Raw genomic sequence first — 16927 nt, 5'->3', positions numbered from 1 at the left:
ATGTTTATCTTCTATGGAGAATGACGTGGGCTTCTTTCTTTGGGCTTACCTTGTTTTCTTTCGTCCCTTCTTGGATTCGTGAGTTTGCTTGGCATGATTGCCAAATCGACCTTTTGGGCTTTCATTCATCTCTTTCATTCCTCTCTTTCTTTCTTTCTTTCTTTGGGCTTTTATGGCCTATTTGCTTCTATCTTGCTTTGCTTTTATCTCTTATTGTGCATGTGGGCCTACTTGCTGCTATTTCCTGCAATGCTGGCCCACTAGGCTTTATTCCTTTCCTTCTTTTCTCTTTGGGCTTTTATGGCCCAATTGTTTCTATTTTGCTTTGCTTTTACCTCTTCTTCTTCATTTTTGCTTGCTATTGGGGCTTTCTGTTGTTGGGCTTGTTTTATCAAAAACGGGTATCAACAAACTTGAAGGAAAATTCCACTATTAAAATCAAAATTTTATATTTTAAACATATCCAAGGTCCTAATTACTAACTCCAATAGTACTTACATATGTAATTTCACAACGCTCTAAACTTCTTAGACTATTTTATATAGAATTCTCCATATGACTTACATCTATGACTCCAAAAAGAACCTCTTGAAGATTGATTCTCTCACAAAACCAAAGATAGCTCTGTGGCTTCAACCTAGATCTATACTATGGTAGTAATAACATTGTGGATGATGACTCTCTGTTTGCTTCTCAGCTTAAGGGTGAATAGGTGAAGGTTACGGTTTTCTCTCTTAATAGCAAATTTTTTATTTCCCGTGGGCACCACTCTATCAATCTAGTAGTGTGTGGAGCTTATAAACACTTCTTTTTCTTGAGCTAATCACGAGTTTTGGTTTTGGACTTGAATATACACATTTCAAATTGACAAGACAGGGAGATCCTAGGATTTGCATATGTATAATTTTTAATGAAAAATAAGTTACCACATCATTGAAGAAATGTCAAATCATTGTTCATAGGCAAATAAGCAAGAAAATTATGGAGGTGAACATATGGACTGATGGCTCTTATTTTAAAAACTTTAAGAATTAAAAGAGATCATTTAAAATTTTGAATTTCAACATTTTCAGGTACTAAAAATGGATAAAATTGAGGATAATAGTGTATTTCAAATTTTAAAAAAAAAATTTATTTTAAGCATAAAGTTAATAGATGTCCTAATGACATTAATTTTAAGAATTTTTTTTTTTTAAATTTTACTAAAAAAAGTGACTATTTTTTATTTTATATAATTTTATTTATTTATTATATCAAAACTTTTTTTTAAATAGTTTATTAATAAATGTTTTAAAGACATTCCTTGAACTATATTGCATAAAGGAATTTAATTAATAAATCATTTTAGGAAAATTTTTATGAAAAACCGTACAAATAATTAACTGTTTTGACCATTTTTTAATTTTTCATAAAATTTTTTTCAAAATAAATAATTATCTGGACCCTTTTATTAAAGCAAACGGAATTATTAAAAAAAAAGAAAAGGTATGATTCCTTTTATTTTTTTGAGGGTAAAAACTATTATTCCTGGTCTAGAATAATTGTAGCAATAAGGAATAAGAAAGGACGATAAATATGACCGTTGAGTCCACCTGTGTCTTTTCGATGACCCTACTTGGTACCATTCATTGATTGTCTGTACAAGATGCGATCCCATACCTTTTCAGTTTTCCAGTAAAAAGCACACATATTTACACACAAAGACAAATACTATAGTCTATAACGATGAAAATGGCTCTAACAAAACTGAAAAAGCCTGCAACGGCTATCCAAGTATCCAATAAAAAGTTGCATTGGGCCTTGGGTTATCTCCCTATTCTCTTCTTGATTACTGCAAAAACCTTTCCACGTTGTATGTGGGCACCACTCTGCTCTCTCTATTATATTTCTCACACAACCTTTGCTCAACTTTACTCTCTGACTTTGGTTGTTATTCCACACTCACTCACTCTCTCTCTTCTCTTCGTTGCTGGGTTTCCTTCAGATTTTCCGGAGCCTTCTTCTTTCTCATTGAGGAATCCATGGCTGTGCTTATTCTTCTTTTTCTCTTAGCAGCTTCTGTAGTTGCAGCTGATGAAGGTGACTTTCTTTCTTTCTTTTCTCTATTGCACGCGTTCTTTATACTTGTTTTGTGATTTATTTTTTCTCTGTTCACAGTATTTGGTTTTGGTATTAATTTTACTCAATATTGTAATATCTCAGTTGTTTCTTAGAGTTTATAGTGCATTGATACGGTATACACGTGTTCTCCGCTTCTCCTTGAGGTCGTAGTGTCACAAATTTAGTGACCAATGTTTAATGCGAATACACCAAAAAAGAAATAGTAAAAATGGCCTTTCACACTCTCTCTCTCTCTGTTACTGTGTGTTTGTGTTTTTTTGGGGGGTGGGTTGGTTCTTTCCTAGTCCAAAGGCTGTGTGTGTGTGTGTGTCTTCTACTCTTCTTGCTTATGAGGGTTGGTGGGTTAGAATTAAATGTGGAATAAATGAGTACAGAGTGGGAGTTGGGGGTATTAAATGTTGCTTGGAAGTTTGGGATTTCTATTGTTGAATCATCTTATTATGGAATGAAAAGGGGACTAAGATACATAATGAAATAAAATAGCAGAAGTTTTGGAGATACTATATTTTTCTTAACTGGCTGAGGTGAAATTTTTTGACTCGTGTAACCTTCAACTCAGCTGTCACAACTTATCTTATGCATCAATAAAAATATGTTATGATGAAAGTTGTGTTACTGGTGTTTAAAAAAGAAAAAAAAAAAGAAAAGAAGAAGAAGTTAGTGTTACTGGATTTATTGCTGGAGGTATTATCCTCAATGTCCCTTTCCTTCTTTTTGAGCATTAAAAGATGGGAGTAAAGAGGAGAGACTAGCAATATTGTTAATATCAATGTCTAATTGTCTTCCAGCTCATGGGCATTTCATCCTATTCCTAGCCCTATTTATCTTTTCGCTAGTAGTAGCATTTGCCTTGGTTGTGTAAATGGTCAAGGGTTAGAGAATTTAGGCACTTTTGCTTGGGGCTTAGAACTTGGTGGAGTTATGGGTGCCTGCTACACTGTGTTTTTGTTGCCCTATTATATTGCACCTTTTGTCCATACTACCCCACGTGGGGTGCTTGGATGTATTAATATGTTTTCTTTATAATATTATCTACTATCAATTCAAATCAACAAGGGCAACTATGACATATCATTTAAGTATTTAACCCCACTTCTCTAAACAAAAAAGTTTTTAACCCCACAAATAGAAAAGTTCACCAGCTAGTAAATTTTCTTCTTTTTTTGTGTGGGCTTCCTAATTCCAATCTTTATGTCATTGTAATCAATCCATTTTCCCTCCTTAGGGAACAAATATGACTTCATTATTCTTGCAATACTGATACTGGTTCCAATACAGATATGACTTCACTATTTCCTCTTGAGTTATGCAATTGTTACAAACTATCATTAACAAAGATTTCACATACCTTGATGTCTAGGATTTCTGTAATATCATAGTTGTCAAATTTATACTGGATTTTCATAACCATGGGTAAAAATCAAAGCATATATTCACAAGTTTATGAAATTAGCATTACTTATTATTCTTTTTCAGCTTAAATACACAAGTTTGTGAAAGCATTGCATCTTTCTTGTATATGGTAGATCCAATAGGAAATTAAGGATAATTTATGAAACTGTATACCAGATAGTTTATGAAAAATTGGCTACCAAAATCATGTTGAATGTTCCTTTCCTTGCTATCCACATCCCTTCATGTGCACCAAATTCATAAAGGCTTGAGAATTTTCAATTTATTGGCATTTGATCCACCAAAGTGGGATTTTTTTTTCCTTAAAATTGTCTCATTTATTAATGGATTTTGACCCATTAATTAAGTCTACTGCTGTTATTAGAAATTTCACAGGACCAACCCAATGAATATTCCCCCATAGCGGGCCCGATCCAGTCCTAAACCAAGAGTGAAACCCTATCCCTTGGTTTCTTACAAATAACTACCCATAACCACCTACAACAACCCATGCAAAATCTATAAAAGAAAAACTTCATTTCTCTCTCTCTCTCTCTCTCTCTGTGTTTCTATTCTTTGTAGAAGGGGTTCTTAGGTGGGGATTTGTGTGTCTTGCTTCTAGTAGCAAGCACCACAAACAAGCAAAGACTTGGAAGTATTGTTGATACTGTGATACAACTGTGGAATTAATCTTAAGAGGTTTATATGCTTTTGCTGTCAGCTATGACCTCCTGCTCAAAAGGTTTTATTTATTTATTTATTTTAAAAGCCCATAGCGCCCAAATTTTCAATTTGCAAGAATCTAATTCTTGCAACAACTACTCAACTAGCATCTGCTTCACTGAAACATTTGATATGTTATATATTTTTTTCTTCTTACAAATAATAATGATGTTTGAAGAAAATCTAGTAGCATGAACTTGTCTGTTATCATTCATTTTATGAACCGAAACTCTTCAAGTCCCAACTTTTTTGGATCTTGTAACTTAAACCTAGCATCAGTCAAACGGTACTAGCAAATATCCTCTTCAGAAAAAAAGAAAAAAAAGAAAAAAAAAAGCCCCCTCAATGTTGTTTGCAGTTGCATCTACTCATAATATGGATTACAAACTATGAAGATTTATGCTTTAGAAAATGCAAAATTATAATGTTTGTTTCTTTTTCAGATGCATTTATTGGTGTGAACATAGGAACAGATCTCTCAGACATGCCTCACCCAACTCAAGTAGTAGCCCTCCTCAAAGCCCAGCAAATCCGACACATCCGCCTATACGATGCTGACCATGCCATGCTTCTTGCGCTTGCAAACACAGGCATTCAAGTCATGATCTCTGTCCCTAATGAACAGCTACTTGGAATTGGTCAATCAAACTCCACTGCAGCTAACTGGGTCTCCCACAATGTTGTAGCACATTACCCAGTCACCAATATCACAGCCATATCAGTTGGTTCTGAGGTGCTAACTACTATCCCCAATGCAGCAACAGTCCTTGTCAATGCCCTCAAGTTCATTCACTCAGCCCTTGTGGCATCCAATCTTGACCGTCAGATAAAAGTTTCAACACCTCTTTCTTCCTCTATTATCCTTGATTCATTCCCTCCTTCCCAAGCCTTTTTAAATCGTTCATGGAATCCAGTTTTGGTACCCATGTTGAATTTCTTGCAGTCCACAGGTTCATTTCTCATGCTCAACATTTACCCTTATTATGACTATATGCAATCAAATGGTGTAATTCCTTTAGATTATGCACTCTTCAAGCCTCTCCCTCCAAATAAAGAAGCTGTCGATGCAAATACACTTCTGCATTACTCCAATGTCTTTGATGCAATGGTTGATGCAGCATACTTTGCTATGGCTTTCCTAAATTTTACAAACATTCCTGTGATAGTGACAGAATCTGGCTGGCCCTCAAAAGGTGATGCAAATGAACCTGATGCAACATTAGAAAATGCTAACACTTATAACAGCAATTTGATAAGGCATGTGCTGAACAAAACTGGAACTCCCAAGCATCCCGGAATTGCTGTTAGTACCTATATTTATGAGCTCTATAATGAGGACACGAAAGCGGGGCCAGTCTCAGAGAAGAACTGGGGATTGTTTGATGCAAATGGGTCGCCCATTTACATATTACACTTGACAGGATCAGGACTGGTGTTAGCAAATGATACTACGAACCAAACTTACTGTGCAGTAAAGAATGGTGCTGATCCAAAGATGGTGCAGGCTGCATTAGATTGGGCTTGTGGAGCTGGCAAGGTGGATTGCACACCTTTGTTGCAGGGTCAATCGTGTTATGAACCAGACAATGTGCTTACACATGCAAGCTATGCCTTTGACACTTACTATCATCAGATGGGGAAGGCTCCTGGGACATGTGACTTCAAGGGGGTGGCTGCAATCACCACCACAGATCCAAGTAAGATCATGCTTGTAAAGAAGGCAGCATGTTCTATTTTTCTTTTGGTTTTTTTTTTCTTATTTTTATTTTGGTCTCAGGTCCTGCGTTTTAATAATACATTTCGAAGTTCTAATAGTTTTGTTTTTTCAACGATGCAGGTCATGGTACTTGTATATTTCCCGGAAGGTAAACTTCTAACTTTCTTAGTTAACCAAAATCTTTTACATCTTTTAAGTTTCCCATATGATTATGATTGAGGAACTATAAAAAACAGTAGAGAACAGCCCTAGACGAGCAATGATAAAATTTTATTTGTTATTGATATGTGCATGCAGTGTTGGCAAGAATGGCTCCCTGGTAAATATCACAGCCCCATCTATGAATTCCACAAGCTCAGAGTTTTCGAGCCACAGCAGTATTCACGGCAGTGGTTTGACAAGCATTTTCATGACGATCGCATTTCTAATATGGTGTGGAGTATTATTGTAGATGGTGGTTGTTGGAATCTATTGTCATTCAAAGTTTTGAGAAGGTTCTTGGAGGAGCTTGAGATTGTTCACTTTTAGTGACAGAGCTAGTTTAGAGATAGTGGCTCATTCAATTTTGTACAAAACAAGCTAAATGGCCTGGACTGTCTTGGGCTCCATCTACATTCTTATTTTTTCCGACTGAATGATGATTCTTCCTTGTATGAAACCGACCCATTATTATCCTTGTTAATGCCCAGATTTTTACTCTTAAAAAATATTGCTTCAACTGCATCTTGTCCACTCTGAGATTATCTTGTGAACGACTAAATCCTGTGAATTAAAGCATCTTACGCTCTTTTCTTTCCCCAAAACTGTCAACGAGGGAGAAATTGACTAGGTGTAATTATGAGGTGGAAAATTTGTCCTGACAAATGACAATAATGCAAGTTTATTCTGAGAAAGGTTCAAATCTTTCCTATTCTCTCAAAGGATAGGAAAGATTCAAACCTGGACCCTTTTTAAGCTCAATTGACATTTCTTAATGTGGTCTATAGATGTTCAATGTTCAAATTTCCTGTTTTCCAAGTATCGAATTATCCAAAAAAAAAAAAAAAAAACCTAAAATCTTTTAAGCCATTAGAATAAATTTTAATCCTATATAATAATGAAATGTTAAACCTTTTCTAGGGAGTAATAAGGTGCACTTGACATGATACATGGTCAATTTAGAACACATGTTGTGTCCATATTGCCTCTACTACACAAATGCACCAGAGACAAGCCAAATCCTAATGGGTATGTGGCTCTGGCATTAGGGTCATGATCTTTTGTAGATATTGTTAAAGAAGCTTATATGGAAATTGACCTTTATTTACTTGCGAATTGTTGACACCAAGGTTGTTTCTTTCGCTTGAATCGGATGGTTGGCATCTAATTTATGCTAGCCCAAGTTCGATTAGGGAAGATGTTAGCTAATAAATTCCTTCATATCCAATGATACCCTTGTGAGCCCTATCCAGAGTAGTGTACCCATACCTCTTACCTATACCCATAGGTTTATACTGGGAAAACAAGGTGGGTTAGGTGGACTCCTTCCTATTCCGCTTTTGTTAAGATAAATATAGATGGATGCGTATGAGGTAATCCCGGGATTAGAGGTATTATGATAATAAGGTGGGCTAGGCACAAGTGGTATAATGAGAGATAAGGTGGGCTAGGCACAAGTGGTATAACGAGAGATAAAGATAAATGACTTTTTTTTTTCTTTCCTTTTTTTATTCATTTGTAGAGAATTATGGGCCATAAGATTTGCACTAAAACTTGCTTTGGGATATGTGTTTCAAGAATGTTGGCTCTCAAATAGCAATTAAAATGATTATTTATAAAAAATTGTTTATTTTCACAACAAATTTTAGGTGGTAATTTATTATTGACTTACTGGTTCTAATTTGAACCCATTACTTAAATTACTTTTTGGCCAATCAATAACAACTAATAGTAACCTGTCAATTAAGATTTGTTGTGAAAATGTTGTAAAAATGTTGTGAACATAACATTTTTCATATTTTCCACCAATTCATTTTTCCCTTGACCATATGCTTTAATTTGTAAAGAGTTGATGAATTGAAAATGGATGACGATCCCTTAACACGCATATATTGTGAAGCCAACTAATGTGTTGACCTTTTGGTAGAAGGTAAAAGAACAGCATAATCTTTATTTATTTATTTTATTTATTTTTTTTTTTAGTCAAAAGCATAGCAACATGAGGCAATTAAGGAATATTATCCATACCATTATTTTTTCTAACATGTTTTGTAACACTAATTTTTTTGGACAATGTTTTGTATTGCCCAATATATATAATCTCCATTGAGAGGTAGAGAACATATTCGGAGAAAAATTGAATGAAGCAAAAACCTTTTCCACTTCCAAATACCTGGCCCTATTAACTAAGAAGAGGTCAACACAAATTGGGCCGCTTACATACCCGGATTCAAAATTCCAGCCTGGACCCGCAAAAAAGACTTTCGGGTCCGCTGAGTACGTAAGTAATTATGGCGAACATCGTGGTTGATTAATTATCGCATTTCCTCAAACCCTAATTTCTTCTCTCTCTCTCTCTCTCTCTCCAGGTCCCCATATATAAATCAACTACCACCCCTCTCGTCTTCACAAACCCCTGAAAACTAGATCTGAGCCTTTTATACTTCTTTCAATTTCGTATCTGTTTATTTTTGATATTGAATTCGTTGAAATGGTTTTTCATGTTATTTGGAATTGCATCAACACTATGATTCTCCGTGCTCAATCAATAGCAATTGGGAATACGAAGGGATGCGAAATAAAAAAAATTCGCAAGGGTACCTCTGGACTGGCAGATTCAATTATATCAGTGAATTCTCGCCATTTCTCGAGGTTCCACACTTCTTCATCTTCTTCATTCCCAGTTAATTCTCAAATAATTGTCTTTTTGTTTTTGTTAGTTGTGGTAGTTGCTCGATGATGATTTTATTTATGCTTTAACCACACCGAAAAAAGAGAGTTTGAGAGTTTGGATTTGATTCTCTCTTTGGTATAAGGCAATGGGAAAAATAGTTTGCTTGTTGTGCTTGGTGGGGTGCCTAATGATTCTTTTTTCTATGATTAGGAGGTTAGGTTACTGCCTCTTTTTTTATAGAGAGAAGAAGAAGGCTCTGTCAAGCATTTCAAGTGGGTTCCCTTGGCTTATATTTTAGAGGGTTTCTAATTCTACCGCTTTCATCTTCTCTCATGTGGAAAAACTTTGGCCTTGATCTGAGAGCAACGAAACGATACCTACATTTTTCATAACTGAACCTTATGAATTAGTATTTGATTATATTCAAGTTTATATTTATATTCAAATGCGGACACTAACGTGTGATTGGCACAAATTTTTTTTTAAGAACTTATTTTTGTTTTACTATTTATGGTTTTATTGTAATTTTTGGTATTATTTTATTTGTCTCATTGTATGGTTATGATTAATTTTTTATTTTATTTACTGCATTTAAAAAAAAAAGTTTTCAATTTCAATAAAATAAACGAACTTCAAACAGACAGACCGAACTGATAAAATCGCATGCTCATTCATTCTAATAGAATTTGATGCAATCAAATTAATAATATAATGATAAATATTTTTCACAGGAAATTGCACTTGGTAGTAGGGATGGGATTTTCATTGCTCAAAATACTTGCATTTCCTTTCTCTTTCATGTGTTACATTAATGGTGGACCAATGAAAATGTGGATTGCTTTCAATGAGAGTCTATACACATTCTATGATAAAAATTCCACAGTTTTCATGAAAAATCAGGAGGTCAATATTTGGTATCAAAGCTGAAAGCTAAATCTTGAAGTTGATGCCACAAACTCATCCTTAATAATCTCTCATACATGTGTGAGTTATTGCTCCTCAATGGGCCATGAACAAGTTCTAGTACCTCTTCAAGCCTGTTTTTTTTTACTCCTTCAATAGTTTTTACTTCATTGCGCATCATCTAGGCTCCCGTGCCATCCATGAAACCATGTGCCAACCACTCAACCTCATCCTTGCACATCAACCTCTGTAAACCTTGTGTTGTGTCGTTCTTTTTTATTTAGCATCATTGACAATATCACTTTATTTCCAAGATCATTTGTGTAGGTTTTGTGGCCTCACCTTGTGCAATGTGCACTTGTTTATGCTCACAAGTACACGCGCATCAGCCTCACCTCTACTCTGCAAGGGACCTTACCTCATAGGCTCACACCACCGTTAAGGCTTCGTATTGGAGTTTATAAAGGAATGTAATAAAATGAAATGATTATAAATGAATGAAAATGAAGGGGATAAAATGTATTTAAGTAAGGAAAATGAATGAAAAAAATAAAATATATAATAGAATTAAGTAAACTTATTTGGATCTTTTAAAATAAAGAAATGGAATGTAATTAGCCTTGTTTGGGAGTGACATAGGGGGAAATAGTGACATAGGGGGAAATGAATAGAATTATTTTATGACAATATTATTATTAGACTCTTATTTTAAAATAAAAAGTTAAATATGTAGGGATTTTTTGAGAGTTTTAGTAAAAATTCATTAAACTTAATTCCATTTTTTCCAATTTTCGAGGAATGAAAATTTGAGATTTTAAAAAGATAGAGATGAATGACTAATGAATATTCTCTTTTATCCATTCTATTTCACTTCACCTAAACTTTCAAATAAGAGAGAGAATTTTTCATTTCTTCTATTAAAACACTCAAAAAGAAGAAGAGAAGAATATTTTAAAGGTATTATTTTTATTATTCTTTATTTTATTCCATTCTCTTGTTCTAAACGAATGATGCTAATACAACTTTATCCCAAAAAAAATATTATTATTTCTAAATTGTCAAATAGAAAATTGAAACTTTCACGTAATTTTAAAAAAATTATATAAATAATGGGAACAATGCTTATTATAAATAGTTAAGGGGGACACTGTTTAATTTTGTGGTTTAGGGCAGGCATTGTAGCTACACTATGTTAAAGGTAAGAAAAGTGCAATTTACTCAAAACTTCTAAAAATCCCAAAAATATTCTAACTAAAATTACCAAGCAAATATCTCAAACTAATGGATCAATTACACACAAGAATACCAAGATAGATTAAAAAACCTTCTCAACTTGTAGGGAAAAGCTACAAGACCAGCTTTGAAAATTTTCACTATTATCAATTGGGTAGTATTAACGGCCCCTTTGCTTTATGCCAGATTTTTTACTAGCTTTATAGGGTGTGCTGGTGTAGAGCTTATAAAATTAACTTTTTGAGTTCCACTTGTCACGTCAGTAATATTTTTAAGGGTAAATTCCACAAACCTACCTTGAGGTTTGGCATAATACCAATCAAGTCCAAAGGATTTAAAAACTGACCACTTCAGTCCTTAAACCAAAACGGCTTATAACACCGTTACCAATTTTTAATTCTATTCCAAAACTCTCCTCTTTCTCTCATCTGTCTCCTTCAGTCTCTTTCCTCTTTTTCTTCGACTCTCAGAGCTTTCCCAGTAAACAAACAAGAAGAAGAAGAAGAAATTGTAGAACACATTCCCAGTAAAAAAAAAAAAAAAAAAAAACCTTGAATGGAACCAACAATCAAAACAAATTTTCATTTAATGAGAGTAAAACACAACAAATCAGTTAATTTTGAATATTTAAATCCAAATCAACGAACCTGCCGTCAAGAACCGTACCAAAAATCAACGTCAACACAAAATCAAAAACCAATCTCAGCTTCAAATCCAAAACCAAACCCAACAAATCAAAACCCCCAAAAAAAAATCTTCTCAAATTCACAAAAATGTCAAACCCCAGCACAAGCAACTCACTCTTTTGATTCACGATCTCATCCACTTGCATGCAATTGCAACTCTCTAGCCTATGCTTTCAGTGAGTGACCCGTCGAGTGTGAAGGTTGGAAATGTCTAGATCACGACTTGGTCGAGACCGTGGCGGCGCGTGCGTTCTGTTACTGTAACTGTGGAGGATGAATCAACATGAGAAATTCTAGAGGCGACAGCCACACGCCTCCACCGATCCAAACCAAAAAACCAAGAAAATATTCAAACTAAAACCCACAAAATTCCAAAGTCAATCCACAAAAAAAACCCAAATCTTCCAACATAGATCTAACCAAAACTCACAAACCACCGCAACTCCACCACTGCGGCGCACCACAAAGACAAAGAGAGGTCAGAGAAAGGGACGTGGAAGCCATATGGAGAGAAGAGAAAGAAGAGCTCTGGGACAGAGAGATTTAGAGAGGTCTGACATAGAGAGAGTAAAACAAGCCCTTCCTCCCTTTTACATTGATCATAAAAACCCTTCCTCCCTATTACTGGGATCGTGTTCTTCAATTTCTTCTTCTAATATGAGTCAGAGAAAAAGAGAAGAGAGACTGAAGGAGATAGGTGAGAGAAAGAGGAGAGTTTTGGAATAGAATTAAAAATAGGTAACGACGTTATAAGTCGTTTGGATTTAAGGACTGAAGTGGTCAGTTTTTAAATCCTTTGGACTTGATTGGTATTATGCCAAACCTCAGGGTAGGTTTGTGGAATTTACCCTATTTTTAATCCCCTCATTGCTTACTTTTCAGTCACCTCTCCTTAGTAGCCTGATCCTAACACAACACACAACCATATTTAGGAAAAAATTGTACACTTTCCATTCCATTCTTGATATTCATATATCACATTGGGGAGGGCCAATAACTCAATTAATTATGGTTAGAAACTTTAACGAGGAAATATGCCTTATTTGTTTTGTTTTTGTTTATTGTTTTTGTTTTTTTTGAGTTCCACTTATCACTTAAGTAATATTTTTAGTCATCTCATCAATTTATATCAATTTTTTATTAGGTACAATAAATCATCCTTAACGAGCACTTTACGGTGCTTGTTAATATTCCCCTAATGAATTTACTCAAACCTACTCAATTGTAATGAATCTATTAGCTTTTTGTCATCTCATTGCTCACTTCTCAGTCACCTTTCCTCAGTTGTGTGATCCTGACATAGTTGTATTTGGGAAAAAAAATTGTACAATTGCCATTCCTTCTTGATATTCAAAAATCACATTGGGGAGGGCCCTTGACTCAATTAATTTCGGTCAAAAACTTTAACGAGGAAATATGCCTTATTTTTTTGTTTTTTGAGTTCCATTTATCACTTCAATAATATTTTTAGTCTGCTCATCAATTTATACCAATTTTTTATTAGATGAACCCCACAATAAATCATCCTTAATGAGCACTTTATGGTGCCTGTTAACATTTCACTAATGAATCTACTCAAACCTACTTAATTTTAATGAATCTATTAGCTTTTTGTCATCTCACTGCTCACTTCTCAATCACATCTCCTCAATAGTCTGATCCTGACAAAGCTGTATTCAGAAAAAATTGTACAATTGCCATTCCTTCTTGATATTCATATATCACATTAGGGAGGGCCCATGACCCAATTAATTACAACCAGAAACTTTAACGAGGAAATATGTCTTTATTTTTTTTTTCAATATACATTAAGGGTGGTGTTAACGGGTATCGTAAGGGGCCCGTTTAGAAGTAGTTTTATGTCAAATCATTATACTTTATGTTAGATTTTTGATCAGTTTTATAGGGTGTAGGGTGTAAAGCCAATAAAACTAACTTTTTGAGTTTCATTTGTCACTTCAGTAATATTTCAATCCCCTTATCAATTTATATCAATTTTTGATTTGGTAAACCCACAATAAATTATCCTTAACGAGTACCTTACGGCGTCTGTTAACATTTTACTAATGAATCTACTCAAACCTACTCAATTTTAATGAATCTACTAGCTTTTTGTCATCTCATTGCTCACTTCTCAGTCACCCCTCCTCAGTAGTTTGATCCTGACACAGCCGTATTTGGAAATAATTGTACAATTGCCATTCCTTCTTGATATTCATATATCACATTGGGAAGGCCCATGACTCAATTAATCACAGTCAAAAACTTTAAGGAGGAAATATGCCTTATTTTGTTTTTATTTTTATTTTTTGAGTTTCACTTATCACTTCAGTAATACTTTTAGTCCCTTTGTCAGAGAAAAGTCATGGTCTTGCTACATTTGCTTTGCTTCAACATGTCTTCTGTTTTTATAAGATGGAGCACTTGTAGTGATGAGTGAAACAAGTTATTAAAACTTATCTTTCTTTAAGGAAAGGATTCTTAGGATTTCTACAATATCCGCCCAAGAATTCAAACTCATGATAACTAATCACCAAATCATTGGCTACCTGCTTCCTTGTTGGTTTGAGTATAGGATATGAGACTTTGTAAAGTCTAACCTGCAGGATTGACAAGAAAAAGTTGCAATCATAACATGGAATCCTCCAGATTTAGAAAGTTACTTCAAAATTAACCGGAGCCGGTACAGATAACCTTCATTAATAATAGTAACTTTTAGTATTTCAATAATTTACTCAACAAATAGCAGACACAAGCTTTGCAGTATCAATAATAATTCCACAGGATCCCTTAATCGTCTGCCAAAGAGTTTCAATGATTTCTATTACTCAAATACTATTTTATATCGCTAATATTGTGCTCACTCAATATTTTAGATACAATTATCGGAGAAGCTTGTGTTTCGACAAGACATAGCTGGAAACAAACTGTTCCTTGGCTTTCCTAAATAATTAATAGGGATACATCGACCGTATGCATTTAGGGTATTTTTACTATTGATATATGATCAATTTGAGGGAGTAGGTGCAATGGATGGAGCAGCAGAAAACAGGAGGGAGAAGAATTCTTCAGCAAGTATTGCATTTGCTTTGTCCGAGGGATGGAATGCATCCCAGAATACATAGTCACTGCGATTACTGCATAACTTCGAGTTAGGCAGGCATAGCCCTCCAACGGATGAGTCTACGTTGCAACACGATGTATTAGAAACCTTAAAACCTGCAGAAGAAGAAAAGAATGATGTTTAAGACATTGTTTACATTGTCAAACTAGTATGTTTTGAGGCTGAAAAGAGAGTATTGGATTTACCATATTTACTAGGATTATCGATCAAGTCTAGAACTGCTGGGTATGTATCTGCAAATATTAGTTTTGCATTTGGAAGGTGCTGGCTGAGAGAGGCGAATAGCTTTTGTACACCGGAGTTGAAGTCCAGAGCCCATTGATTGATTCTCTTCAAGCATTCACCTTTCTTTGATTTCACCCTCTGAGAAGGAATGCAGCCTAGAGGGCTAAGACCATGAAAGACCATCTTTCGTGCACCGAGTTGGTAGAGCCTCTTAACACATGCAAGTTCAGGTTCTCATATATCACTAAATTGTAAATTTGACTTATTAAAGTAATGATAGTTATGGTGGTTATATTCGAAATAGATTAATTCAGTGTTACTATTTCCTACTAGCTTAATTTTGTGAGAAATTTATAAGTCATCCTTATATTCAAAAGTTCTGAATCAAAACCACCATATTTCTGATATCTTGAAAAAATAATGGTTTATACTTTATAGTGACTAATAATTGTGGAATAATTCTCTCCATCATATTTATGATCAATCTTGGCCAAAATGTTAAGAAATGCACCATGTAAGTGTTCTTATTCTTTTTAGATTTAAAGACTAACATAAAACAGCCAAGGATTAAACACTTTACCTATAAAGAATAGCAAAACTCTATTTTAAAACTTCCTTGTAGGTGATAAGATTGGTCAGTGGTTGTGACATGCAGGCAATTTCACACAACTTTGAAGAAGAACATTACATTATAATTATGTACTACAAACTTTCAAGAAACTACTCCTATGAAGCCTTTCTGATAGATTGTTCCATTTTTTTCTCAATGCAAGTGATTCCACATTCATGTCTCTTATACGCTTTTAAGAGGCCAGATAAATAAATTAATGGGGATGCTAAAACTTTTTACCGAAAGTTGTTTGTCCAGGGTGGAGATTAAGAGGTCCCTAAATTCGTCGGATGTGTATTGTTGACCATCTGGTAAAAAGGGTTGCAAGAAATTGTTGACATAGTCATTGCTTCCTGCAAAATCAGTTTAAAAAAGATAATAATTTTTTAGTTGAAGATTTGAATTGCTTTAATTGTTATTCACTTTAGTTTCTTGCTTCTGTGAATAGTAGTTTTAATAGAAATTGCCAAACATGGGGAAGTGCTATAATACTCAGCAATGCTGGAGTAATTACCAATTCCAATGAAGTACATGGCTTCATTGCATAGCTTGTTTGCTGCCACTTCCCCTATTTTGTTCTTCATTGTTTCCTTAGTCTTCTCAAAGTATTTGATCTGATCATCAAAGGATAATCTCTGAATCTACAATGCAGAAAACAAGATCAAGAATATTTAGGAAAATGGTCAATACTGTGAATGAGGAAATTAAATAAAAGTTGTTTAGTCAATTCGAAAGCAAAAATAAATCGTTTTTAAAAGAATGTATTATTACAAAATAAAGTCCAGTGTCATTGAGAATTCCTGCTCCGCCGGATGCATAATTAACCCCCTTAAGGACTGCATCATCATTTTGCGACAAAGAAAGATAAGGTGGTGGTGATGAAATCCCAAGTTTTTCCGCTACAAAATTCATAAAAAAAGATACCATTAGTGGAAGACAACACCAAGTTGCATAAAAAGATTCAATGCAATTCAGAGAAATCAAGCAAAGAAAGAAAAAGGAAAAGATGGGCATTGTAATTTAGGGGTAATTAACATACAAATGATATCACCAATAGTCCTTCCATTTGTGAACCTCCCAGTGGCCTGGCCACCGGCATAATCTATCCCATAAAAAGGGAAATTTGATCTTGCAAGAGAATATTGCAGATAATTGTTGTTTCCAACTTCTGTTAATGAGTCACCAAAGATAAATGTGACTGGTGATGCTGCTGATGCCATGGATGCTGTGGCTGCAAAAATCAATGCAGCAAAAGCTAGCCTTGGCATGGCCATCTTAATTTCACTTTAGTCTCACTTGTGGGTTTGTTAAAAGGAGTGGC

At 34.5% G+C, this 16927-nt stretch overlaps 2 protein-coding genes across 2 annotated transcripts; one reads left to right on the top strand and one right to left on the bottom strand.

The window, feature by feature from the left end:
- The first annotated feature begins 1866 nt into the window (after positions 1–1866).
- Positions 1867–6671, top strand: LOC126714078 (glucan endo-1,3-beta-glucosidase 2). The gene is made up of 4 exons (XM_050414075.1): positions 1867–2079; positions 4680–5933; positions 6074–6101; positions 6251–6671. Exons 1-4 carry the CDS (start codon positions 2022–2024, stop codon positions 6402–6404), a joined length of 1494 nt encoding a protein of 497 aa, XP_050270032.1. The 5' UTR covers positions 1867–2021; the 3' UTR covers positions 6405–6671.
- A 7773-nt stretch (positions 6672–14444) lies between these two features.
- LOC126714077 (GDSL esterase/lipase At5g37690) lies at positions 14445–16927 on the bottom strand. Its single transcript, XM_050414074.1, has 6 exons — positions 16646–16927; positions 16378–16505; positions 16121–16247; positions 15847–15959; positions 14957–15206; positions 14445–14866 (listed from the first exon to the last, which is right to left on the bottom strand). Exons 1-6 carry the CDS (start codon positions 16878–16880, stop codon positions 14655–14657), a joined length of 1065 nt encoding a protein of 354 aa, XP_050270031.1. The 5' UTR covers positions 16881–16927; the 3' UTR covers positions 14445–14654.

Source organism: Quercus robur, chromosome 2 (genome assembly GCF_932294415.1).
Source record: "Quercus robur chromosome 2, dhQueRobu3.1, whole genome shotgun sequence".
Taxonomy (NCBI): domain Eukaryota; kingdom Viridiplantae; phylum Streptophyta; class Magnoliopsida; order Fagales; family Fagaceae; genus Quercus; species Quercus robur.
The sequence above is the reverse complement of the archived record's forward strand: the minus strand, read 5'-3'. Positions and strand labels throughout refer to the sequence as shown.

What these genes read in the sequence shown, in the direction of transcription:
- LOC126714078 (XM_050414075.1), top strand. Translation starts at nt 2,022, where the DNA reads ATGGCTGTGCTTATTCTTCTTTTTCTCTTAGCAGCTTCTGTAGTTGCA. An exon ending in AATCACCACCACAGATCCAA is followed by an intron (nt 5,934 to 6,073) that starts GTAAGATCATGC and finishes TCAACGATGCAG; the next exon opens with GTCATGGTACTTGTATATTT. An exon ending in ACTTGTATATTTCCCGGAAG is followed by an intron (nt 6,102 to 6,250) that starts GTAAACTTCTAA and finishes ATGTGCATGCAG; the next exon opens with TGTTGGCAAGAATGGCTCCC.
- LOC126714077 (XM_050414074.1), bottom strand. Translation starts at nt 16,880, where the DNA reads ATGGCCATGCCAAGGCTAGCTTTTGCTGCATTGATTTTTGCAGCCACA. An exon ending in ATGACACTGGACTTTATTTT is followed by an intron (nt 16,248 to 16,377) that starts GTAATAATACAT and finishes TCTGCATTGTAG; the next exon opens with ATTCAGAGATTATCCTTTGA. An exon ending in CATGTACTTCATTGGAATTG is followed by an intron (nt 15,960 to 16,120) that starts GTAATTACTCCA and finishes CTGATTTTGCAG; the next exon opens with GAAGCAATGACTATGTCAAC.